The sequence below is a fragment of the Schistocerca nitens genome, chromosome 2 (genome assembly GCF_023898315.1).
Source record: "Schistocerca nitens isolate TAMUIC-IGC-003100 chromosome 2, iqSchNite1.1, whole genome shotgun sequence".
In the NCBI taxonomy this organism is placed as follows: domain Eukaryota; kingdom Metazoa; phylum Arthropoda; class Insecta; order Orthoptera; family Acrididae; genus Schistocerca; species Schistocerca nitens.
Genome location: NC_064615.1, coordinates 891,019,839 through 891,047,125, shown reverse-complemented (window position 1 = coordinate 891,047,125; position 27,287 = coordinate 891,019,839). Strand labels below are relative to the sequence as shown.

At 40.3% G+C, this 27,287-nt stretch overlaps 1 protein-coding gene across 2 annotated transcripts in view; it reads left to right on the top strand.

Moving 5' to 3' along the window:
• LOC126237203 (NFX1-type zinc finger-containing protein 1-like) overlaps positions 1-27,287 on the top strand; it is a 291,063-nt gene that overhangs the window by 120,546 nt on the left and 143,230 nt on the right. For both annotated transcript variants that reach the window (XM_049947084.1, XM_049947083.1), the window contains one exon: positions 5,983-6,126. In XM_049947084.1, coding sequence (XP_049803041.1) covers positions 5,983-6,126 — 144 coding nt within the window. The remainder of the gene's footprint in view (positions 1-5,982; positions 6,127-27,287) is intronic.

Here is a 27,287-nt window from a genome sequence, read left to right as displayed (position 1 = left end):
CAAAATACCCTTGTGACTCAACCTGTCTTTCAGAACTAATAGTTTCTTCCTGAGGTGGAGAAAGGAATTGGATGGGGAAGGTTAAAAAGGGAGGACAGTTCGCTCAGACACAAGCATGAGAGGGAAACCGTGGCTGCAGTAGTGTGCTTTAGGATGTATGTGCAGGCTTGTGTGAATGGGCGTACTTTCTACTTGAGGAAGAACCAGAGCTCAAAAGGTAGAGAGTTCTATTTTCTGTTACATGTTTGTATTCACCACACATCAGTCTGCTAAAGGTGAACAGTTCTCTTTTCCCTTATTTTATGCATTGTACCATTCAGGAAGTCCAGTAGTGTTAAAACTTCAAAATAGCTATCGCAACTAACTGAAATAGTATTGTGGGTATGCTAGTAAGGGTAGCTAATCTGCAGGAACCATAAGATGCTGTAGTTGGTTTTTTATACAATCCTATACGTAATGTATTAATAGAAGAATGACAGAATGTATTAGGAGAACAATGACAGCTAGTACCAGAAATCATCGAAGTTCTCAGAACATTTAAAAGACTGTCCTCACACAACAAAGTGACTATAGCACGTTTTAGCTGTCACAAGCAGTGTACAGTGAATTCTAATGAATTTATGAAGCACAGTGGGCACAGTTTATGGAAAGAGCTGTTTGGTAAATTAATTGTTTGACATCTGTTATAGATCCACAAATAACTTTCCACATCAGGTGCTGTGAAAAGCAACTCATTTGGACCTGAGATTCATTTAATAATTCATCCAGTGAATCCTCTAGAAGATATTCAATGGTTGAGTTAGAGCTAATTGTAACGGCATGCATTCCTGAACCCCCAACAGAAGTACCGTACTTACATGCTCATTGCACATCATACTACTTTGCAGCATTACGCCTAGATATTTAATTGACGTGACTGTGTCAAGCAATACACTTTGAATGCTGTTTTCAAACATTATGGGATGGTTTTGCCTGCTCATGTGCATTAACTTGCATTTTTCTACATTTAGAGCAAGCTGTCATTCATTACACCAACTAGAAATTTCATCCAAGTCACCTCATATCCTCCTCCTATCACTCAACGATATCTTCCCATAAACCACAACATCATCAGCAAACAGCCGCAGATTGCTGCTCATGCTGCCTGTCTGACCTTTCGTATATATGTAGAGAGAATAAAGCTGAGCATCTACTGGAACTGTATTCGTCTGACTAGTTCAACAGCTGATTAATCCCAAGACATGCAACATTGTCCAACATCTACTGGGCATCAAGTTAGTCACATATACCTGTAAATGGCCAGCTGTCAGATGGATCCCAGTGAAATGGGACTGGTCAGACATAGTGTTACAAGCGAGCACCTGTTGTTACTTGTGATTGGGTGTGCTTCGCAGTTTGATTGAGCACAGGTCACTGTGAGATATACAAAACAAGAGGTGTCACCGCCATTACTTACATAGGAAACTATGGTTGAATGCTGCAGAGGACACGAGTCTGGAAGCCAAGTGGAAACATTAGTCATAACATGGCTAAAAACACAATAATTTGTGATCAGGATTATTGAATATGTGATGTGTGATGAACAGTGTATGTTCAGTAAGTCTGTTTAATCATTTGTTAGAAAGAAAACCTTCCACCAAGTGTTCACCCTATGTAATTAGTAGGGCCCGGATTTTAATTACCTAAAAAACAGTGAAATATGCAAGCATTTATGACCTAAAACGTACATAAATATGACCTTAAAAAATAAAATACGACTTAATAAAAGTTTATTAATAGAAGTTTATTTAAAGCATTCTTGTCTGTTTATTTAATTTTTTATTCACCATAAAGTAATACAAAATTCACTTCTCAAAATATTGTAAGTATAGTTCTTTCTTTCTTTCTGTAGGGTTTGTGGCTAATTTGCACCTATTTTTTTGAATGTCTGAATGCTTTATTTTCTAAACACAAAGTACAGTGAAAAGATCATCTATTGAAACATAAAACAATGTTTTTATTTCTACATAGTATTTAAAGTGTTTCACATTATTTAATACCGTATGTCAATCTTCAGTATCTGAAAAGTTGCACTGGATCACAAGATGCATTTTCAGGTTTTCCATTGTCAAAGATCTACAGTTGTCGCCGGGGATAGTTTTGCACCTGGAAAAGCTCGTCTCCTCTTCACTTCACAAGACGTCACTGGAGCATAATTGAAGGCAGCCAGGTCACTGGAGTTCAGCTTTGTTTCAGTACCTTAAAATGTTGTGGCATTCCCTGAAAGACTGTAACTAGTTTTGCACAGTGTAGAATATCCAGGATTCTGTTGGAGAACACTTTGCAATTTGGTTTTCACTTTGTCAGCAACATGACCACGAGCTCGACCCAGCTCACTCTGCACATGTTGCACAGTATTCAGGGCCTCACATAGCTGAGTGCCAACAGCTTCCAGTCGTTTGATGGCTTTTGATATCACTGAAAAATTGGTGTTGATGTATGCCAAGTTTAGAGACAATGTATCTGTAAAAACTTCTTTCACAATTTTGATAGCACTTGATTCATTGCTATCAAGCTCACAGAAGATTGTCTTTATTTGGGTGTAGTTGGTGCAGTAATACTCAGCAGCATTAAGCCAAGAACCCCATTGTGTAAGAACAGGTTTAGGTGGGAGGGGCATTGAAAGTAATTCGTGCATCCCGTAAGATACGAGAAAAACGGTATATGCATTTTTAGCAAAAGTTGACAGAAATGTGACCTATTACTTTAAAAGTTAGCTGCAATATGACCTATTACTAAAATTTGTTGAAATATGACTTTATATGCACAATCAAAATACATTTTTCTACACTAAAATGCCTAGATTTGTGTATAAATTGTTCTAAAATTCACCCTATAGTTCAGAAAAAAATATGATTTGTCATTAAAATCCAGGCCCTAGTAATTAGTATACTGTAAAGTACTGAAACTGCTTTCATTTGTGCTCCTTCCCTGAGCAAAACAACACCATAAAATTATATTGGATGGAATATACTGCACTGACACCGCTGTTCTCACTCTTAGAAGTGTATCTTCTTGTTGATTATGTTAGCTGGCAACCAAACATAGCTGCTGTTTCTTTCCCCTCCTTGTCATTTATGGTGTTGTGTACCCAGCATATACATTTGACTATAATGTCGGCATTATTAGGCTTATCAATTTCACTAATTTTTTTTTGTAGCAATCTCCATCCACTAGCCATTATTCCAAACACATTCCATCACTTGTCAAACCTTAGAAAGACACTTGTTGAAAGTAGTTAGCAATGGTTTACATTCCGACACTGGGAATCATCTCATCAGGTAAGTCTTCAGTTCAGTTGCCTTGTGGCTGACTGGTTGTCAACTGTATGTCGGATGTTACTCAGCCGTAATGGACAAGCTTCATGAGTTGGCTGCAGTTGTACAACCATACAGACAACCTGTTTGTTGGCCGAATATGTACCTAATGGATGTCCAGGCTAAGAGTGGTACTGTCATATTTCTCTGACAATACCCTTATCTTTGGTGAACACTAGCTGTCAAGGACAACATACTGGGTTCTATTACTTAAGAAGTCTTCGAGCCACTCACATGGGAAGCTTTTGCATATGCTCTTATTGTCATTAAAATTCTACTGTGGGTGACATGTCATACACTTTCTGGAAATCAAGGAATATGGAATCTACCAGTTGCAATTCATCCGTGGTTCGCAGGATAGCATTTGAGAAAAAGGTGAGTTGGGTTGCACACAAGTGATGTTTTCTAAATCCGTGCTGATTTGTGGACAGGAGCTTACTTCGAACTGATGATATGTTAGAGAATTATTCAGCATACCGGAGTTGAGGATATTGGTGTGTAATTTTGTGGGCCCATTCCTTTAACCCTTCTTATGTATGTCACGAGGGTTTCTTCAAGTCACTTGGGACTTCGTGTTGGGGGAGATACTTGTGATAAAAGCAAGCTAAGTAAAGGGCAAATGTCGAATTGGGGTACCATCCAGACCCAGTGACTTACTTATCTTTAACTCTTTCAGTTGCTTTTCTAAACCAGGGATGCCTTTTATTGCTTCCTTCATACGGGAATCTGTGTGACGGTTAAACATCGGAATGTTTGTACAATCATATCCTTGTGCATGACTAATTTCTTAAGTATAAAATTTAAAAGTTTGTCTTTCATTTTGCTGTCTTCTATTGCCTCACCAGACTGGTTAATGAGTGACTGGATAGAAGCCATTGACTGGTTAAACGATTTTACCTATAACTCAAATTTTGTCAGATTCTCAGGAAGATCTTTTGCTCAGGTATGACGATAGTAGTTGTATGTTTCTTGCATAGATCTTTTGTCAGACATGTGAATTTCCAACAACTTTTACCTGTCATCATTTTTGCAGAGCCCCCCACCCTCACAAAAAAAAAAAAAAAAAAAAAAAAAAAAAAAAAAAAAAAACCATATGCACTCCACAAGTACTCTACTACCTGAGTAGCTACTTCCTTTGTGTAGTGCACCTCTGTCCTATCAGGAGTAGTCCTACAATTCTCCACCCCGTAATGCCTTGGGATGAGACCCTCCACTCAGCTCCAAACCAAAGGAACCCAGTCAATTCTGCATGCTTCAAATTGTTAGCTGTGCTTGTACCATGTGTGCAAGGCCAGCAATCTTCCCCATTTGCAACAGCTGCTTGTATGAACTGAGGCTGCAGAACCCTAGTGACAGATGTCAGTGGAGCTGACGTGAACCACAACTTGCAGAAGACTGGACCCTGCACATTCAGTAGCTGCAGGCAGAGCCCCCTTCACACATCTCTGGTAAGGCTCCATGGCAGACATAACGACTGCACATTTGATTTTTCCCGGCCCTGGACACTATTTGCTTAAGGACCTCCTTAATGCACCTAACATTGGAGCTCCCAAAAACTAGCTAATTCCTCCCCCCATGTGCCTTCTCAGGCCCTGCTGACAGGAGCACGCACCTGTACACTCACAGAGTGTAAGAGCAGGGCCAGAGGGCCAGCCCCCACAATGACTGTCTTGAGTGATGCAAATTTGTTACCACCTGCCACTCACCCTGAAGTGAGGGTAAACACAAAATTACACCTTTTAAATACAAAAATACGCAAGGAATTTAAGAATTAAACTATGAAGAAACACAGAAAAATATAAAAACATAACTTTCTGCTTTGTTAGTGTGTCCAAGGTGGCAGCTGAAAGCATAACTTTGTCAGCAATAGTGCTACCAATACAGTATAGCCTGTGTTAACGCCTGCTTGGCACCTATCTGTTAACAGTGTGTTTGCACAGCTACATTACTTTGTCTGTGCACATATCCAATATAGATGTTGACTGTGTTTTATATTCAGTAGCAATAATCAGTAATTACCATCCATTTTCTTCTCTCCTGTTAACTTTTCTTGGTTGATTCATTAGTCAACTAGCCATACTAGTTCGGTTACTGCTTCTGCTATATCCTTCTGTGTAATTTTTTTTTAAAGGGGGGTGAGGATTTGGGCAGGGGGTCAGAGTGCTACAATTTTAGGTGCTGGTGGATCTTTTAGGTTGTATGTTTGTGGTCCATGATCCTTTTTGGTTCCTGACATATTTTCCAATTTTCCCTTGCATTGGACATCTTCATTGGTGCTCATGGTTGTGCTGAAATGCCAATACTCAGCAGAAACAGGAGAACCTCACAAGATGTATCTGGATTAAATGTTGGGAACGAAATAGTTTTATGGACCACAACCATAAGATGTGGAAGGTTCACCGGTAGCTAAGAAAACTCATGAAAGACTTCACTGTATGTTACATTTTTTTCATATATGTGCTTCAAGAAAGTTTTGAAGGAAATTGCAAGAGTTTCCTGTTGTAGGCTGATTTGTACTTGTTATACTGAAAATTTGTCTGTATATCTTTCACTGTTTTTATATATCATAGAATGACCATTGTCAGTGTGTCACCATCTTTTGTCATTATTTGTTATGATATTTCAGGTGTCTGAAACTGTCAGCCGTCGAAATTTATTTGAAGCTGAATTCCTGATAGCTCTTTGCAGATACCTTTTGCTTCAAGGATATGAAGAAAGTGAAATTACTATCCTTACAACTTATTCGGGACAGATGTTCTACTTGAGGAAAGTAAGTTATTATGAATAATTTGTTTCTGATATTTTGTGGGAGATGTTCTGTTTGGCAGTTTCGTGTACAACACGTGGTTAAAATAAAATCAGACATAAATGAAAGCTCCAGATCATTTAAGTTAAATGAAATTAATGTTCTTGTTAGTAATATCAGAATCAAGATATGCCTTGCAGAAAAATATTGTTGTAGCTTGAGTCATTCACCTATGGTGAGAACATCCAAATAGCCACAGAAAGAATAGTCACAATAAGCAATGTTATAGAGCAATGAAACAGAGACATAAATAGAAAAAAGTTATGTTGTGCTGAAGGTCAGGAGATAGTGTTTATAGAGTGTTATTTTGATTTTTCTAGTCTCTTCCCTCCTATTTGCCTTCTCAGTTACTTTAGAAGAAGCTTCTTTGAACGATACGTTCAGACTGTGACATTTCCTGACAGTTACTGCTGAGTAGTTGCTCTTCTAAACAACATCCCATATGAGTAAACCTGTTACGACTTTGCCTGATATTGCTCGTACTTCAGGTGCTGGGGCTATGCATGGCTCTGTTTAAAAAGAATAGCTTGATGTAGCCTGTTTATAGAGTGTTATTTTGATTTTTCTAGTCTCTTCCCTCCTATTTGCCTTCTCAGTTACTTTAGAAGAAGCTTCTTTGAACGATACGTTCAGACTGTGACATTTCCTGACAGTTACTGCTGAGTAGTTGCTCTTCTAAACAACATCCCATATGAGTAAACCTGTTACGACTTTGCCTGATATTGCTCGTACTTCAGGTGCTGGGGCTATGCATGGCTCTGTTTAAAACGAATAGCTTGATGTAGCCATAGGGTCAAGCTGCACATATCTACTTTCTTGCTCCACAGCTAATTTGCTGGAAATTAACATGTAGCTGTGATACTGCAGTCAAGTAGCGTTTGCATTGGCTAGAATTACGACTTAATAAAATACATAGAAATATAAAATAAAAGATAAATGAATAATTTAATAAAAAGTGTTCTACTCTAACATCTGTAATTGATAAAGACAACAGAGAATTACATTGAATAATGTATAGTCAAGAAAAGACATCTCAAATAAAAGGGCAGTGGTCCTACAATATCCAGTTAAAATTTGGATAGAAAATACCCTTACCTAATGCAGTAAAGTTATGTTGAGAGCAATATGAGAATGGTAGCAAAATCGCCAAACTAAATAGTCATCAAAGACTTGCAAAACTAAGTCCTTTTCATAATCTCATAACACAAAATATTCATGTTATAACTTCAAGTTGAACAAATATATTTCAAGGAAGACGCAATACATGAAAGTCACAGATCAAGTAAACAGAGTAAGACGTGTGTACACTTTAACAGTCAAATCATAACTGAGTCCAAGCCTAGCGGCCGCTGGCTGGCTGGCCGCTTAGGTGGCGCTGCTGCTGCATGGCTGGCAGACAGCGCCGCATGTAGAGGATGCACGTAACTGCGTGGCGGCACTTTAAAAGATCGGCGAGTCACAACACTTTTCCCCCTTTCGAATTTTTTGCACAGGTCTTGATGGAGGTGGCCTGTAGATTGCTAACGTCCATAGGTGTTGTTTGACTGGCTGTAAAGTCTCGGGGAGGAGGCTTCCCATACGGACGGAAGTGTCCCCGATGATAACGGGTCGAGATAACAGGACACGTGGGGGTCGAATCTGCTGGGGCCCCGTGCACAAATCTGCCCGTTGCGGCAAGTCCGGTTGTTATAACAGGATACATGGGCGATGTGTCCGTGTCCGTAGGAGGAGGAGGCGAGTAGAGTTGCTCCGACAGATGATTGTCATCTGGTTCCTGCATGGGCATGTGTCCTGGTGGTGTCAGTTCTTGTGCTGGCACCGATATGATGGTGAGAGGACTGCGTTGTGAGTAATGAGAGATTCCACTATCCCGAGCATCAGGTAGAGCCGAAGGTGGTGTAGTGGCATCCGGAACAGGCGTTGCCGGCACACGAGGCCGAAGCTGGTCCGAATGATACACTGCAACACCTGTGTCCATCTGGATTTCATACAGGCGTTGGCCACGGTGCCGTAAGATGCAGCCAGGACTCCATTTTGGCCGCCTGCCATATCCCCGTAACCATACAAGGCCGTCGGCGGTGAACCGGCCAAGCAAAGGCACCCGCGGCCGTGAGGTGGAAGGTCGCAGAAGATGAAGTAGTGTGCGGGGCTGTCGGCCACAGGTCAGCCGGGCTGTGGTCGCCCATGGGGGTGAAACGGCGGTAAGAAGCCAGAAATTGGAGAAGCACATCATCAGCAGAAGTCAGGAGTTTCCTCATTTGAGCCTTAAATGTGCGGACCAATCGTTCAGCCTCACCATTTGACTGTGGATGGAACGGAGGGGCCATGACATGCATGACGCCGTGACGGGCCCAAAAATCCACAAAATCGGAAGAGGCAAATTGTGGACCATTATCAGTAACAAGAGTAGAGGGAAGGCCTTCCAAAGAGAAAATATGAGCTAGAGCATTGGTGGTTGCTGCGGTGATAGGCGACGTGCAACGGACAATGAAGGAAAGTTAGAGTAGGTGACAATAACGAGAAGCCAATAAGTACCTAAAAAAGGTCCCGCGAAGTCAGCATGAATACGCTCCCAGGGCTTCTCAGGCGAAGGCCACGGTTACAAAGATGACTTCGGGGCGGCGGCCTGTGACGCACAAGGGCCACAGGCAGCGACCATGTGTGCGGTTTCAGAGTTGATGCCGGGCCAGTACACATGACAGTGCACCAGAGATTTTGTGTGAGAGACACCCCAGTGCCCTTGGTGAAGGAGGCGCGAGACCGAAGCATGCAAAGACGCAGGTACCACAACAGGCGGTGAAGCATTGTCGGTGGAAAGGAGGATAACACCAGCCCTAGCCATGAGGTGGTAACGCAAAGTGTAGTAGTTCCGCAACGGATCAGAAGTCTTAGCGGACGGACGATCTGGCCAACCCTTCTGAATACAGCATAAAACCCGGGAGAGGGTAGGGTCAGAACCCGTAGCAGCCAGCCCCGGTGATGGGGAACCCATCCACAACCCACTGCTCGGCAACATCCAGTTGGAAACACAAAAGTTTGTCCCTATTGAATGCCAGATCAGGACCCATGGGAAGGCGAGACAGTGCATCAGCATTCACATGTTGAGCCGTCGGCCGGAAATGAATCTCATAATTGAAACGAGACAAGTAAAGAGCCCAACGCTGGATGCAGTGTGCAGCCTTATCGGGAAGTGACGTTGAAGGATGAAACAATGAAACAAGTGGTTTGTGATCTGTAACAAGATGAAATTTGTATCCATAGAGAAAAACACCAAACTTATGAAGAGCATAAATAATGGCCAGAGCTCCTTTTTCAATTTGAGAATACTTTTGTTGGGCATCGGTGAGCGTTTTGGAGGCATAAGCAATGGGTTGTTCAGAACGATCAGAAAAACGGTGTGCAAGGACTGCACTGACCCCGTATTGAGAGACGTCCGTGGCAAGAACAAGATGTTGGCCAGATCGATAAGTGGCCAGGCACGGGACCTATTTCAGCATAGTCTTCAATTTCTGGAAAGCCGCATCGCATGATGCGGACCAGTGAAAAGGCACATTTTTATGCAACAGGCGATGCAACGGCTGAGCCACCGAAGCAGCAGATGGTAAAAACTTGTGATAGTATGCTATTTTCCCCAAGAAGGCCTGCAGTTCCTTACCAGATGTAGGGCGAGGAAGGGCATCAATCGCAGCGACAGTTTACTGAAGTGGACGAATACCGTACCGAGAGAGTTGAAACCCCAAGTACGTGATAGATGCCTGGAAAAAATTTTGATTTCTGAAGATTACATTTAAGACCGGCAGTCTATAAGACATGAAAAAGTGTGCGGAGATTTTGAAGATGTTCGTCAGTGGTGGAGCCAGTGACAACAATGTTGTCCTGGTAATCTGTACACCCAGGGACAGTGAACAAGTAATTGTTCCAAGAATTGCTGAAAGAGAGCAGGAGCGCTGGCAACCCCGAATGGCAATCGTTGGTACTGATAGATGCCGAAAGGCGTGTTAAGGACCAGAACCTGCCGGGAAGCAGTGTCGAGAGGAAGTTGATGATAAGCTTCTGACAGGTCAAGTTTAGAAAAATACTGGCCTTCAGCAAGTTTAGTGAACAATTCTTCAGGTCGAGGCATAGGGTAAGTGTCGGTTAAGGCACTGAGCATTTACAGTGGCTTTGAAATCGCCACAGAGACAAATATCACCATTTGAATTAGCAACGACAACGACAGGAGAGGACCACTCACTGGAAGTGACAGGAAGCAAGACCCCTGAAGCAGTGAGACGATCCAGCTCCCATTTGACCTGATCATGAAGGGCCACAGGAATGGGCCGAGCCCGAAAAAACTTAGGCCGAGCAGTGGGTGTGAGCGTGATATGAGCTTCAAAGTCGTTTGCACGGCCTAACCCAGGAAAGAAAGGGACGCAAATGTCGTTGACAAGGAATCCAATTGAGCATAAGGAATAGCATCGAGAGATGATATTGACAGAGTCATCTATGGAGAACCCAAAAAACGCGAAAGGCATTGAAACCAAAAAGATTCTCCGCATTACTATGGTCGACCATAAATATGGAAACAGTGCGAATGACAGATTTGTAATATATCTCAGCATCAAATTGTCCCAAGAGAGAAATCTTCTGTTTAATGTAAGTCCGTAATTGCCTAGTGACAGGTGACAGGAACGGAGAACCCAACTGAAGATACGTCTGAGAATTGATGATAGTGGCAGCAGAACCAGTATCCACCTGCATGCGAACATCTCGACCAAGTATTCGGACAGTGAGGAATAACTTCCCTGAAAGGGAAGAAGTACAATTAGCAGACAACACAGAATCAGAATCACCGTCATGTTCATGAACATCATGTGTGCGGTTGGATTTGCAAATGGATGACACATGACCCTTTTTTTTTTTGCATTTGTGACACACGGCCCAACATTGTGGACAATCTTCTCGTGAATGTTTCGTAAAACTGCGGACAGGAAGGAAGTTGCCGGGGGTTTTGCTGCAGTTTCTGAGAGGTTTGTTTACGGTTAGACCAAGGCTGCACTTGGGAGCATACTGCAGCAACGTCGGCCGGCGGGGACACGCCCCACGCTTCGTCAACATCGCACAGAGGTTGTATTTCCCTGACGTCGCTTCATGCCTTTATTTGCACTCCAGCGGCGTGAGAAATTTCAAAAGACTGAGCGATGGATAGGACTTCTTCTAGAGTCAGATTTGCCAACTGATGGGCACGTTGCCTAACTTCTTTGTCGGGTGCTGATCAGATAATAACATCCCGTACCATGGAATCTGCGTAGGATTCTTTGTGAACTTCAGTAACAAATTGACACTTCCGACTGAGGCCGTGAAGTTCAGCAGCCCAAGCGCAATAGGATTGATTCAGTTGTTTTTGACAACGATAAAAGGCAACACGAGAGGCTACCACATGTGTTTGCTTTTGAAAATAGACGGACAGAAGGGAGCACATTTCAGCAAAGGACAAAGACGCAGGATCTTTCAAAGAAGCCAATCGTGACAACAACCGATACATTTGGGGTGGAATCCATGAAAGGAACAGAGACTTTCATGTTTGTTCGTCCGTGACATGAAATGCCAAGAAGTGCTGTCGAAGACGTTTTTCGTAATCAGACCAGTCTTCCGCCATCTCGTCGTAAGGAGGAAAAGTAGGTAGAGACAACGATGAGAGACGCCCCGCATTTGATGCTGCAACGAAATCACGAATCGCATTCTATGAGACCTGGCAATAGTTGCTCTAAAGTAGCCATGGAAACATTTGGCTCAACGATGGAAAAGAAAAATCATTACCTCATCGCCAATTGTTATAACTTCAAGTTGAACAAATATATTTCAAGGAAGACGCAATATATGAAAGTCACAGATCAAGTAAACAGAGTAAGACGTGTGTACACTTTAACAGTCAAATCATAACTGAGTCCAAGTCTTGCGGCCACTGGCTGGCTGGCCGCTTAGGTGGCACTGCTGCTGCATGGCTGGCAGACAGTGCCGCATGTAGAGGATGCGCGTAACTGCGCAGCGGCACTTTGAAAGATCGGCGAGTCACAACAATTCACCAACTCAAAATAGTGCAGAGTTCAACATGATTATTCACAAATGATACAAAAAACAGTAACTCATACTCTGTTGATTCTCAGTTCTGTACATCAAGCAGCAAAAGTTAAAGAGTCCTACTCTGGAGCAATTCAGAACTGTCGAAATCTAAAGTCACTTCAAAAATTGTATGGTAGTGGCCATTCACCACCAAGAATCAAACATCTCCATGGTTTAATACCACTCATTATCACAGGCAGGCCTGCCTCCTTTGAGATCTCGACATAAAGTGTCCAGAATTGTGCCTTTGAGCTCTTCAATTGAAATGTCTGTCTCCACGTGGCTCCAGCAGTGTTCTACCATTGTCCAACTCTCATTATCTGAAGACCATCCCCACCAAAAATACATTGTTCTCAAGCTCTACTGACATGATTTGACTCAATTGATCACTTTCCTGCTCGAAACTAATATATTATAATGATATTCAAATAAAAGAAATGTTATGATCATTCAGTTACCTTCGGACCCTTTACAATAAATATAAGTAATAGTTGATTCATAAATAAATAAGCTAGCATTTTTGGGCAAGTGCGCTCAAATTAATTGACAACAAATTGTCATTAAATATAGTTTAAAAAGTTCTTTAGGCCTGCTTGTCAGAAGAGGCTTTTGCCATTCTTTTAGAGATGTGGTGTCTGTTAACACATACTGTTGACCACTTTTAAATTAGCACAATTCTTTAATAGAATTTGGAATCAACATTTAAATAAAGTTGCTGGGAAAATAGAAACCTATTCATTAAATAAAAATGCAAGTTTGGGAAAAATGAGGTGTTTATGGTGTATTCATTTGCTGTGTAAGTGCTCAGATATGATGTTCTAACAAACATTTGCACAATGAAACAGGTATAAAAGACATAGTAAATCAGTAAATAAAATAGATATGTATCTGTAGCTTTCAGCTATGATAGCTATAGTGTAGTGCTGTCATCTGAGATACTGTTTGTTCAAATGATATGAACATTGTATAAATGTTTATTCACTGTGAAATATTAACTTCTGTATTTGTAAAGTTAGTGAAATATTGTTGTGTCATTGGATGCACCACGTTTTATGTGAGATTGCAGATTTATTCAGATTTGCTTTAATATTTGGTTTGAGTTACTGTCAAACCTCAGACTGTCAAACTTGGCTATCTTTAATAGTGTCTGACACTCCGCCATCTCCTGAAGCGTGTTCTGCACAAAGGCAATGTGAGCATCAGCCATCCAAATTCCCAGTTCTGGGATTTCCCCTTTTCTGATGACATCCTCATTGTCTCTGCACCTGGCTTGCTGGAAATGTTCAACTACATGGGCTGGTCATGGTGCTCCCCGAGTCCTGTGCCCACTAGCATTCAGCTAGCTTCAAATTCACCTTAGGCCGGTATTACACTATCAGATTTCTTTGTCAAAGATTTGATCAAAGATGTGATCAAATATTCCGTCAAATATATTTGACAAAGATCTTTGACGTAGCGCTAGAAGGGGTATTACACTGTCATCATATTTTTCGTCAAAGTTCAAGATGGCTGACAACAGCAACTTGTTGTTAACCGCAGCAGTTGCGTGTACCACAATTGCACTGTGTGCACATGCGGAAGAGAAGTGGGGGGGAAAAAAGGAAACATACCTGGGTGAAGTTGTGGGTTTTACGACGACACGATAAAAGCATTCAAAAAAACTTGTTACATGAGCTTACAGTGGAAGACGTCAAGTCATACATTAATTACTTAAGAATGGATGAGCATACATTTCTGTATGTGCTCAATGAAGTGTATCCTCATATCACAAAGCACAATATTCACTTAAGAACTGCTACATCTGCAGAAGGCAGGCTCACTGTAACACTCAGATTCCTTGCTACACGAGAGGGTTGGGTTAGGTTAGATTAGGTTAGGTCAGGTCTCCAATCTTCGTAATCTATTTTTGTATTCAGTGTGCCTCACGTTGTAAAGTGCCTCATCAGCTTCATACATCTCTATTAATTTTGTAGTTGTCGGCAAACACCAATTGTATTTACCGGCAATGTTTATAAAAACACTACAGATGACAGAATGCAGCAATGCTAGTGCTCCATGTGGTAACATGTCACATTGCGGTAAACAGAAGACAAGCGACTCCTTTGATCAAATGTAAGCAAGGCCCTAGATTTGATCAAATATTGGACGACATTTGACAAAGTTCCCTATTGCACCATCAAATGTCTTTGACAAAGAAATTTGAAAGTGTAATACTGGCCTTACCTCATAGCAGTTCTAGGTTGTTGATCAGCTCTTCTAATTTTGTGTAAAGATGAAAGACAATCTGCAACCCTTCGAGCAGAACATTTACACGTACCGATTGCAATACTCTTTTAAATAATATTCACTCATTCCCTGCAACAGGGTGACAAAATAACTGGCTAGAACGTACCTTCAACAGATGAAAATTTCTGTACTATGAATGCACACATTTAAAAACAGAAAATACTGTTCCCATCATTTGGAACTGTTAATGTCTTCTTTAGGGAGGAAAGAGGATTAGCTTGAGAGAGAGGGAGAGGTCACTCAAACCCCAGGATGTGTGGGACTCGCCTGTTGTTATGATGGAGAGAGAGAAAGATGAAGGGGCAGTACAATTTCAAAGATATAGCATTGGTAAACATAGTGCCAGTTTCAATTCAGAGATGATGTGTGGATGGAACAAGAAATAAAAACACATTGGACTGAGAGGAAGAGAAATGTGATGAATAATAAGTAGTGTCATGAAGAATTTTTAAACCATGAAAGGAGACTGGGGATAATGAAAATGGAGAGCGGAAAATGAAAAATAAAAATGGGGAAAGAGGGAGAGGGGGGAAAATGGTCAAATAATTGAGGGAATGTCATCATTGAAAAAATATAGAGGAAATAATTGGGGTATGTGGTTTGTTAATGGGTTTAGAACCACAATGATGATGGGACACAAGAATATGTTGAACGATAAATTCCCATCTCTAGTATCGGGGGTGTTACAAAGTGGCCCAAAGAGTGTAGTCCTTTAGTCATGCTGTAGAGCACACTAAGCAACTAGGTATGGGCATCCCTAAGGTAGAAAGTTCATCTGTATTCATTCAGGCACTCAGCTGGTTTGGTTATGGCCATTCCTACCTAAAAAGCTATGTCGTGGACATGTTAGTTGGTAAATAACGTGTGGTTTCAAATGTTGCTGGCTTAGTGGTGGTCATTCCTACACAGAACGCTTTGTGGTCGACATGTTAGTTTGTAAACAACGTGTTGTTTCAAATGTTGCCCTGTCTTTGATGTTGTGGGATTTACCAGGGCTGGTGCTGGAGAGAGCTGTCTCTAGTGGTTGGATGCATGGAACAGGTTTTCTAGTGGGGACATTTGTAGGGATAGGAATTTTGTGGTAGGAATAATGGTCCGGGAATGTTGTGGTTTTACGACAGTAGGAAGCTTAGGTGGTTTATAAAGTGACCTTGCATGAGCTGCTAATGTGATTGTATCTCCATTATGTTCTGCTCACTGGAATAACTGTGGTTTAAGCTCAAAAGCATGGACCACAGTCTAGATAAATATGAATCAAGTTCCTCAACATTCCTTCCGTCAAAAAGCAATGGATGTCTTGGCCACATAGATTGGTATCTACACACTACCCCCCCCCCCCCCCCTCTCTCTCTCTCTCTCTCTTCCAACCATAGAAATATTCCATTCTGAGGACCTTCATGCATCAAGTAGAAACCATTGTAAGTGCTGAAAATTTGCCTGAAGAACTGAGACAACATTCAACAAATTTCACCAGCAACTTCACTGAAAGTACATAAGCAGAAGGCCCCTGAGAAGGACAAGCTTGCATAGTTGCCATTCTGTGGCTCTGTAACATGAAAGATTAGCCAGCTCCTCAAAAGGTCCAAAACTGACTCATTCCCCAGGCCTTCAGTAAAAATTCAATAACTCATATGAGTCATGTCTCAGAATGCTAGACACATACAAAATACCATGTGGATGTGGACAGTTCTCTGTTGAACAGACTGTGTACATTATTGAACAGTGCTTTTATCTGTTGCATTGTGAGATATCAGTGGTAGAATAGTTCAAAGAACCATCTTTAAATGATGATTCTAGGAATATACTAAAACCACGTACATATCTGTTCTGTAAGGATCATGAGGACAAGATTAGATTAATTACAACATGCATGGATGCATTTAAGCAGTCATTGTTCCCACACTCCATACATGAATGGAACAGAAACTGTTGCAGTGGGATGTACCCTCTGCCACACACTTCAGTGGTTTGCAGAGTATAGATGTAGATGTAGACGCTGTGCAAAATGGATACCGAATTGCATTTGACAAGATTTTTATTATTAAATAGACAAACAGTTTCTGAGATAGCATTATAAAAGGAGTGAGCGAGATAAAAATTGCTGACATCTTCTGTAAAGATGGTGATCTGCAGCTGAGTATAACTGGAGACACAGCCATTGGAAGCTTGAAGCAGGCATGGTGGTCTTGTAATCGAAACATTACCTTATGTGGTAACAGTGTCACTACATAGTTATCTAGGAAATAGCATGGCTATGTAAGGACAATAGTTGCAAACTTACGACTATGTCCAAGGAGCATTTGTCTGAAAGTTCGTGGGTTTTTAACCACTTTTCACAGCTGGAGGTTCAAGAATATTGTTCAAAGATAATAAAAGATTATATGAAGATCCACTTTGGTATAACAATACCACTTGGAGAATGTCTAGAAATGGATTAATACACTGTCATTAGAAAAGGGAACACGGGGCACATCTGTAAAAATGACTGTGTAAAGTGTACTGTAATTTCTCTTCCAGTCCAATTGCTGCACTTGTATTCTCCATCCAGCATACTCTGGGGAAATTGTGTCCTAACAACTGTGCATCATGACCAATACAACACAACCTACATGTAAACATGTATCTGATATTCATTTTTACTAATGATTGGAAAGGGAACTAATTGTTCTTCCTCCTTGTTTACATTGCAAAACAATATTGTTTCAGACATACATTTACTACAATATCATTTTTATCTGCTTATACTGAGCAGCAATTTTCAGTTAAAACGTCCTCTTTCAAACGGGAATTACGTAATGTGCGTACAAGTACAGGTTGTGATACAGGAGCAATAATGTGTGGTAGTTTGAGTCTGATCGTGAGTCATGCTTGAATAACTGAAGCGGTTAAGGCAACCACTCATATAAAGAAGGAAATCCAAGATCCCAGTCCAGCACTAATCTTAATTGTCATAATTCCCTTATACAGCTGATGGTTGTCTGTATTAGCAACTGCAACTGTGTTTTCTACATTGCTATAGTATAGTTAATTACAAACCCTATCAATAATTTCCTTGTTTAATGCTCTCTACTCTTAACCATCTGCCATACCCTCATAACAAATGCTAAAAATTAAAAATTATTAAAAAAAATTTTTTTTTTTAATTTGTGTAAAAAGCTATAAATCTTATTCTAATAAATGTATCTATAAAATCTGCCAAAGTAGATAGTCCTTTTCCAAATATAAATGTGTAAATAGACAGAGAGGATTTCACTCCACCAACAAAACGTCATCCTCAACATCTACCTACACTTACCCCCAGTATAGTTGACAATGCAAGGGAAACTGTTTCCAGCATGTGTCCTTAGGTATGATTTTGTTCTTTTAATCAGTAGATAGATACTTATTTGGTAGGTTTTGTAGATTCTATAATGATTCTTTATTTTCTCTTCTTACCTTTAAGTAGTCTGAGGGAAACCTATGACAGCGTTGTGAAATCCTCATGAATCACTTATCTCCATGAAAAAATGTCCAAAGTGTTCCTTTGTGTTTGTCCCAATGTAATCAACAGTAGTCGTTCCTGAGCTTCAAGTTTTGTGTGCAGCAGAAATAGCAAATTCAAAAACTGGAAAGTCCAGGATGGAATAACAACAATATGGAAAGGATATATCGCTATTTACCCCATAAATGAGGTGATGAGTCACATATAGGCACAATGAAATCCATCCTAGAAATATTTCAACTTTCGGACAAAATCCTTCTTCAGATGTATGAAAAACGCACACATTCACTCAAGTACAACTCATAAACGTGGGCACTGTCATATTCATTCTTATTGCCCGGAGAATATGGTGGCCATGTAAGTGTGAATTGTGCTTGTGTGAATGTGTTTTCTACTTTTTCTAAGGCTCTTTTTTCATTGTGCCTGACCGTAACTCGATGTCTCTTCTATGTGGTGAGTGGAAATCTGTTTTTTCCATATTATAGAAATAACATGTTGGAAGAAATTTGTTGGTAATGTTAAATGAAATAAAATGTTTGTAGTTCTTACACAATGTGGTATTGATTACTGGGATAGAAGGGTGATCTGCTTTTTTAATACAAAGCATATTGAAGTTGTCAGCACTGACAGCATGATATAAGATGCTGTAATCTTACCCTCCCTCACATCACCAGTTGATTTTCACTCTTCTAAATTATTGGCCCGTTTCATAAGCTTCGAGAGGAGTAAGATTTAAAAATAAACATTTTTTATGTATCTTCTTTTCTCATAGTTAGCCCCAGTCCGTCACGTCTAGGGGTTGATTCTTGAGGCTGAAACTTTTTGACTTTGTAGGTTCCAAATGAAATGATAACTATTAAGTAAGTCTGCTGAGCAATTTCTGTTTTTGTACTTTTTTCCCCCCTTCCTTAATTCTATCACATTTTTTTATATCATGCTGTCTTTACAATTTCCACTTCCATAAAACCAAAAATTACATTGTTATTGCCAAAATTAAAAACATGTCTGATTCCATCAGAGGAATACCCACCACTAACTTATTCTGCAGTACTAACAATATTCCAAAGAGTTTATAAAACAAAAAGAGTTTACAAATGTTCTTGAGAAAAGAAGAATCGTCACCAAGTTATATCATTCTTCTATAAATGAATCCAGAAATAAATTTAATAAATATTTTCAGATAGTGCCATTAATAATAGGAATTTTAAGTATACCAGATATTTTGTAATTTCAAATATATCTAAAAGAAAAGTAGTTTTAACTGTACGTACAGAGTTACTAAAAATCAATTTTAATAAAGTAATAAAATAAATTCTTTTTATACATTTCAGCCTGAAATATAATACATCATATATGAAATCATATGAAATTCTTTTAGTTAAACAGCATAGATAATATTAATCTATACAAGATTTGAAAATATTTTTGGTATCAATTACTTCTGTCGAATAAAGGTAATGTTAGAGGAAAGTGTCCCTTTACATTGCTTCAATGTGGGCTGTTCGTGTTGTATATTAATGACCTTGCAGACATTATTAACAGTAAAATCAGGCTTTTTGCAGATGCTGTAATGAAGTACTATCTGAGAGAAGCTACATAAATATTCAGTCAGATTTTAATCAGATTTCAACATGGAGCAGAGGTTGGCAACTTGCTCTAAATGTTCAGAAATGTAAAATTTTGCACTTCACAGAATGAAAAATGTAGTATCCTATGTCTGTAATACCAGTGAGTCTCTGTTGGAATCAACCAACTCACATAATAATGTGGGTGTAACATTTTGTAGGGATATGAAATGGAATGATCACATAGGAGCCTCTCCGTCGTTTCTAGGTCCCCGGTTAACATAACATAACATAACATAAAATCATCATGGTAGCCATTATAGCAGTTTTCTATGCTGTGGCAGTGGGAATGCACACTAGTAATGGTAATGATAACACTGTACACTGGAGTGACATAACTTCATCTTTTCAGGTGAGGCACTATTCTGAGTATAGCATCATAGTTGACCTATCTTTGTAGTGAGATGTTGAGGAGAATGAACATCTCTAAATTGCATTCATCATTGTCATTATGGGCTCAATATCTGGCAATTTCCTCGGATACACAACACCATCACCTCTGGTTCATGTAGCCTGCAATTTGGAGAGTAGATGCTATATTTCTGACTTGTTAAGTCCAGTGGCTGTGTCATTCTTTTAGGTTTCATGTCATCATGACTATTCTTCTACTTTGCCTGTATATATGTGAGGATTTTCATTTTCCTGTCTGATGTTCATTGGAAACCCGTTACTGACTTTCACACCAGAAGATAAAGCTCCATTCTGAATCCTGTAAAAGGATGCATAGTCAAAATTGAAATTACCTCTACTTCTGGTGTTACGGTTGTGAATTGCTGAGCTCATCCTAGAATTAGTCTTGTTATTAACCACAAATACCGTTACAGGTATTTGTATTGCAATGTAAGAGGGAGAACCCCTAAGTCCCTGAAATGGCTTTTGCAAGATTGTCAGGTATGTATGTTACACAATATTCTTACTGCACACTTCTGTAGAATAAACACATTTTTCACCTTAGCTGTAATGCTCCAGAAGATTGTGCCACGGAACAGAATTGAGTGAAAATATACTAGCAATCTTGTCTGCAGTTCAACACAGGGGGGAGGGAGAGAGAGAGAGAGAGAGAGAGAGAGAGAGAGAGAGAGAAGTGAGTGCAAAGCTGGCAGAATTGAGTTTTTTAGTTAACTTGGTCGCATACTGATGCCACTGCAGTTTATTATCCATCTTGATACCCAAGAACTTCACACAGTGAGTTTCATCCAATATATGCCCATAGATCACTATGTCTCATATTTGTAAATATTGTGTAATTGGATAGATGAAAAATCTACTCACCAAGCAGCGGCAGGAGGAAAATATAATTTATTTTTCTGGAGACTCTTAAAGCATTTTAAATTTAAAAAATGTTATTAACATTCTGCATCATTATTTTTCATGTCTGTATATTTGCAAATTGTAGTGTGTAACGTGGTTGTGTGTAACGTAACTATATCGGTGAGTAAGAGACACCATACCTGTAATAAGAGTTCCGAATTCAAAGAGTTTGTTTACCTCTGGAGCACTGTTTCCTTCAGCATGACAATGCCTAACCCCACACAAGCATTGCAACAATCAAACGCCTTGGGTTCACCACCACCAGTCATCCTCCATACCATCCTGATGTGGCCCCATCCAATTTTCATCTGTTACCAGAACTTAAAGAACACCTTTGAGGATTTCGCTCTGATAGTTGTGAAAGGTTATGCAGGCAGAAGTAGGTTGTGGCTCTGTCAACAAAGTCAAACATTTTACAGTGATGATATCAACAAAGTGGTCTCTTGTTGGAGAAATGTGTTTGTCACCAGGGTGTCTGTGTTGAAAAATAAATACATTGTAAACATGAAGAATAGAGATGTAGAATCTTTACAAAGTTTGTTCTATTTAAAATGCATGAAGAGTTTTCACATTAAAATTTTTTGAGGCATTACTTCTCAGCACGCCCTCGTGTGAATGTTCTGTGCATTGCTCTCAAATAGGGGAAACAGTGTAGAACACCAGAAGTATTAAACCACCATCTTAATTCTTCTCAATTTTTTATTTCCCAGTCTTGAAATTTTTTGGATTGACAGTATGTTCTTGATGGGAATTTAATTGTGGGAGTCAAACGAAACCTGGAAATAATTAATTCTAAGTAGCCTTGACAAGAAAATATTGTAGATGAAATCTATATTGATATCTCTGCATTCACTTACTTCCAAAAAATTTCTGCTACCCCTGGAATTCTTTTACTGATTTCTTGTTTCGTTTAGTTCTTAATGAAATTGTTGCAAATAATAAAAATAAGTTTCAGTTGATTACTGGTTTTCACAATCACAATACAAACAATTTCCAATTATTATTTTCTCTTTATTCGTGTTACAAGGCAGGGCTCTCTATTACATTGCAAAGATCTTCAAAACACACTTAATGTGTCTAAGCAAGAATTAGAAAATCACTTTAGATTGAAAAGAAAATTAAAAACATGCCTCTGTAGTCAGTCCTTTACAATTTACTTGATTATCTATATACGAGGACTGAACCCTTAATAGCTACGTGACAGTAGCATTGTTCATTATAAACATGACTGTATTTATGGCTCATAGATGTTATGCTAGCAACAAGAAGTAAACCCAAATTTTTACCCTAAGTGAGAAAGCAGCAAAGATTTCCCATGTACAACATCAGGAAAGTGTTTCTTTTTTGGTATAATTGCCATGTTCTGGAAAGCACTTATGAGGAATTCAGGAGAAATGTAGAGAGCTGGAATTACAGAAAAGAGATCATGCCCATTCTTGGATTTGATTAATGAGTACCAAAAATATATACAACTACTAGCTGTAGAGAAGAAAAGGTTTGACAGTGTATTTAGTCTTTTGGGAGAAGTCTGTAGGTCATGGACATATAGAGTAAATCAGTATCAAAGCCTTGAAGAATTTCTGCAAAGTTTCCTGAATAAGTACTGGTCAAGAAATACAAAATACTTAATGAGATAATTTGCGAGGAGCGTGTACTGTGTAGCAAAAATGCACCTGATGTCAAAGCATATTATGAAAGAAAGTTGCTTTAGCTCCCTTTCACTAGATGTACTGGTAAATGATGATTTTTGAAATATAGTGAACTTTGGAGAACACTGCTTAAATATATAAAAAGTCTGATTGGAGGAGACACTCTGTCTGACAAAGAATAGTTATTGAAGAGAAAAATGATAAATTATGATGACAGCAGACAGCATAAGTGGAGGGGAGTTATCTAGGAAAAGGAGTAAACAGGTTGTGGGAACAGTCCATCTGAATCTGAACTAGAGAGGTACAGATGGATTTCAGAGACAAAGTTTGATAATGATGAGCGAAGGATTTAAGAAAAAGTGGGCCATGCAGTGGCACAGGAGAAGAAATAATACACTGAAGTGCCAAAGAAATTGGTATAGGCATGCGTATTCAAATACAGAGAGATGTAAACAGGCAGAATGCAGCGCTGCAGTCCGTAATTCCTATATAAGACAACAACTGTCTGGCGCAGTTGTTCGATCGGTTACTGCTGCTACAATTGCAGATTAGCTAGATTGAAGTGAGTTTGAACATACTGTTATAATTGGCACATGAGCGATGGGGCACAGCATCTCTGAGGTAGCGATGAATTGGGGATTTTCCCTTACGATCATTTCACAAGTGTACAGTGAATATCAGGAATCCGGTGAAACATCAAATCTCCAACATCACTGTGGATGGAAAAAGATCCTGCAAGAATGCAATCAGTGATGACTGAAGGAGTCACTCAGTATGACAGAAGTGCCACCCTTCTGCAGATTGCTGCAGATTTCAATTCTGGACCATCAACAAGTGTCAGCATGTCAACCATTCAATGAAACATCATTGATATGGGCTTTTGAAGCTGAAGACCCACTCCTGTACCCTTGATGACTGCACGACACAAAAGCTTTACACCTTGCCTGGCCCCGTCAGCACGACATTGGACTGTTGACGACTGGAAACATGTTACCTGGTCAGACGAGTTTTCTTTCAAATTTTATAGAGCTGATGGATGTTTATGGGTGTGGAGACAACCTCATTAATCCAAGGACCCTGCATATCAGCAGGGGACTGTTCAAGCTGGTGGAGGCTCTATAATGCTGTGGGGCATGTACAGTTGGAGTGATATGGGACCCCTGGTATGTCTGGATACGACTCTGACAGGTGACACGAACATAAGCATCCTGTATGATCACCTGCATCCATACAGGTCCATTGGGCATTCCAATTGACTTGGGCAGTTCCAACAGGACGATGCGACACCCCACACATTCAGAATTTCTACAGAGGGGCTCCAGGAACTCTCTTCTGAGTTTAAACACTCGCTGGCAACAAAAAAGGAGAGGAGCAGGGAAAAGTGGGTGGATGCATTGGCAGAGGGCTGCAAATAAACAGGGTGGAAGAAGAGAATGGGGAGGAGATGATAGGACAAAGGGGTGGGAACTGTTGGGTAGAGAGTGTGGGACAGGATGTTACTGTAGGTTGAGGCTGGGATAATTACGGAAGCGGAGAATGTGTTGTAAAGATAACTCCCATCTGCACAGTTCAGAGAAGCTGGTGGTGTAGGGAAGGATCCAGACAGCTCAGATAGTTAAGCAGCCATTGAAATCAAATGTGTTATGTCCTGCTGCATGTTGTGCCAAAAGGTGGTCTACTTTGCATTTGGCCATAGTTTGACAGTGGCTGCTTATTCTGGTGGACAGCTTGTTGGTAGTCATACAAATATAAAAAGCAGTGTTGGTAAATGACATGGCTGCTTTCACAGGTGGCCTGGCCCCTGATGGGATTGGATAAACATGTGACAAGACTGGAATAGGAAGTGCTGGAAGGGTGAATTGAGCAGGTTTTGCACATGGGACTTCCATAGGGATATGACCCTTGTGGCAAAGGGTTGGGATTGGAAGTGGCATAGGGATAGACTAGTATGTTATTGAAGTTAGGTGGGCGATGGAACACCACTTGGGGGGGGGGGGGGCTCAGTGATGGGTAATCAGAGCACTAGCGGAGGATGTGGTTCAGTTGTTACAGTCCAGGGTGGTCCTGGGTGATGAAGGGGACACTCCTTTGTGGCTAGTCCTTGGGTATGGTGGGAGGTTTAGGGGAAATGGTACAGGAGATTTGTTGTGGACTAGGCCTGTGGTATAGTGCCAGTGTTTGGAGGCCTTGGTGAGACCCTCAGCAAACTGACCAAGGGAGTTTTTGTCACTGCAGATACGCTGTTCCCAGGTAGCCGGGCTATATGGGAGAGATTTTTTGGTGTGAAAGGGATGACAGCTGTCAAAGTGCAGGTATTCTTGGTGACTGGTGGGTTTAATGTCAACAGAGGAGTGAATGAAGCCATCAGGGAGATGGAGGTCAACATCTAGAGAGGTGACACACTGGGTTGAGAAGGACCACATGAAGCAGATTGGAGAGAAGGCATTGAGATTATGGAGGAATGAAGATAGGGCGTCTTGGTGCTGAGGCCAGACCATGAAGATATCATCAGAAACTGAACCAGACAAGGGGTTTGGTGTTTTGGGAGGATAGTAATGTATCTAGATGGCCCATAAAAAGGTTGGTATAGGGGGCTGCCATGCGGGTGCCCATGGCTGTGCCGCGGATTTGTTTATATACCTTCCCTTCAAATGAGAAGTAGTTGTGGGTTAGGATAGAGTAAGTAAGGTGTATGAGGAAGTGGATTTTGAGTCTGAAGGACATTGGAAAAGGTAATGTTCAATAGTGAAGACCATGGACATGAGGGATGTTGGTGTATAGGGATGTGGCATAAGCAGTGAAGAGCAGAGCCCAGGAGGTAAACGGATGGTGGTGGTGGACGGTCAGTGAAGGACGTGGTTTGTGTGTTTGAAGTGGGATGTTAGATTAAGGGCAATTGGTTGTAGTTGTTGGTCAATGAGGGCTGAAATTCTTTCTTAGGCGGCACTGTAACCAGCCACAATGGGGCATCCAGGATTGTGGATTCTGCGGAGCATGTAGAAAGTGGGTATGTAGTGTATCATAGAGGTGAGGAGGGAAATGGATTCAGAGGAGATGTTCTGGGATGAACCGAAGGCTTTAAGGGGAGCTTGAACAATGAAAATAGCAAAATTAACGTCTTTTGGTTTTTTCATTATAAAATTATTTGGAGTCTTCTGAATAAAACAAATCAGGTTTCACCCTTCTAAGTGAATTCTAAGCGTGTTTTTTATCGCTACAAAGATGACATGCCACATAAATTGTTGTAGCGACTTGGTGTGTCACCTCTGACGGCACCACTCGTTGGATGCAAGCAGGGTATCTGTGCGAAATTAGACAGTGTTTTGTTTTCCAACATTGTATGGCTTTATCTCTGTGCCAAGTGACTGTTCATATCGGTATGCCGTGTGTGTTGACTTGTGGAGATTGCTTTGTGTTGTTTAGCTGTTCAATTTTGCGTATTTGATGAGTTTTGCTCGTACCTGTTTTACGTATTTGGTTTGTGGATATCAGTATGCTCCATTTCAGCAATCAAGTGTTTAAGAAAAACCACAATTAGTGGAAGAAGAAATCTTTCGTTGTTTCGAAGGGAGATGCTGCTCAGACTGCTTCACCGGCTACTCGAGGTGAATGTGATAGAACTTCTTCCAACAAGAAACTGTGACAGCAAAGAAAAATTTGAAAACTATGAAAGTGACAGTAATGATGTGAATGAAATAACTAAAATTTCCTTGCTCTCTAATATTTTGAAACATAAAGTATTGTGCCAAGTTTGCAAAGAAAGAGGACTGGAATTGAAAATAACTTCACACATTGGTTTGGTGTAACCAATGTGCTGCAGAAGTTTTGTTTTCTAATTCTAACAGTATTCCTCATAGTGGAAATAAGGTGTATGATATAAATGTTAGGTTATTGTATGGCTTGCATTGCATTGGCAAGGGCAGTGCTGCAGGGACAATGTTATGTGGAATTATGATTTTGCCAGAACAACCAACCAAGTTTGGATTTTATAATGAATTGGTGGGATCTTTTGCTGAAGATATTGCTCAAGCAACAATGAAGAAGGCAGTTGAAGAAGCTGTGACAGATAATGGGAATTGTAGAGATTTAACTGTTGCTTTAGATGGATCATGGCAATGTAGAGGTCATAAATCTTTAAATGGAGTTGTGACAGCTACCAGGGGGCACAGTTGCAAAGTAATTGATGTTGCTATCCTTTCAAAACATTGTAGATGTAAGGTCAATACCAAGGACGAACATAGTGAAAGTTGTGAAGCAATTAAAGTTGTGAAGCAAATTTTCATGGCACGAGTGGAGCGATGGAAGTAGAGGGAGTGAAAGCAATTTTTTCCAGATCATAGGAGTGGTATAATGTACGATACACTAACTATGTAGGAGTTGGTGATTCTAAGGGATATAAAGCTGTAGAGGAACTTGAACCTTATGGCAATAAAATTCACATTAAAATACAGGAGTGCATTGGACATGCGCAGAATGGCTTGGGGGCTCGCTTGCACAAACTAAAGCAGACATTAGGATCCCAGAAGCTTAGTGATGGTAAGACCCTTGGAGGAAGAGGAAGATTGACAGATGAAGCAATTGATAGATTGCAGAGGTATTATGGGTGTGCAATTAGGCAAAATACAAGAAGCATTGAGCATATGAGGAGAGCAGTATGGGCATTATTTTTTC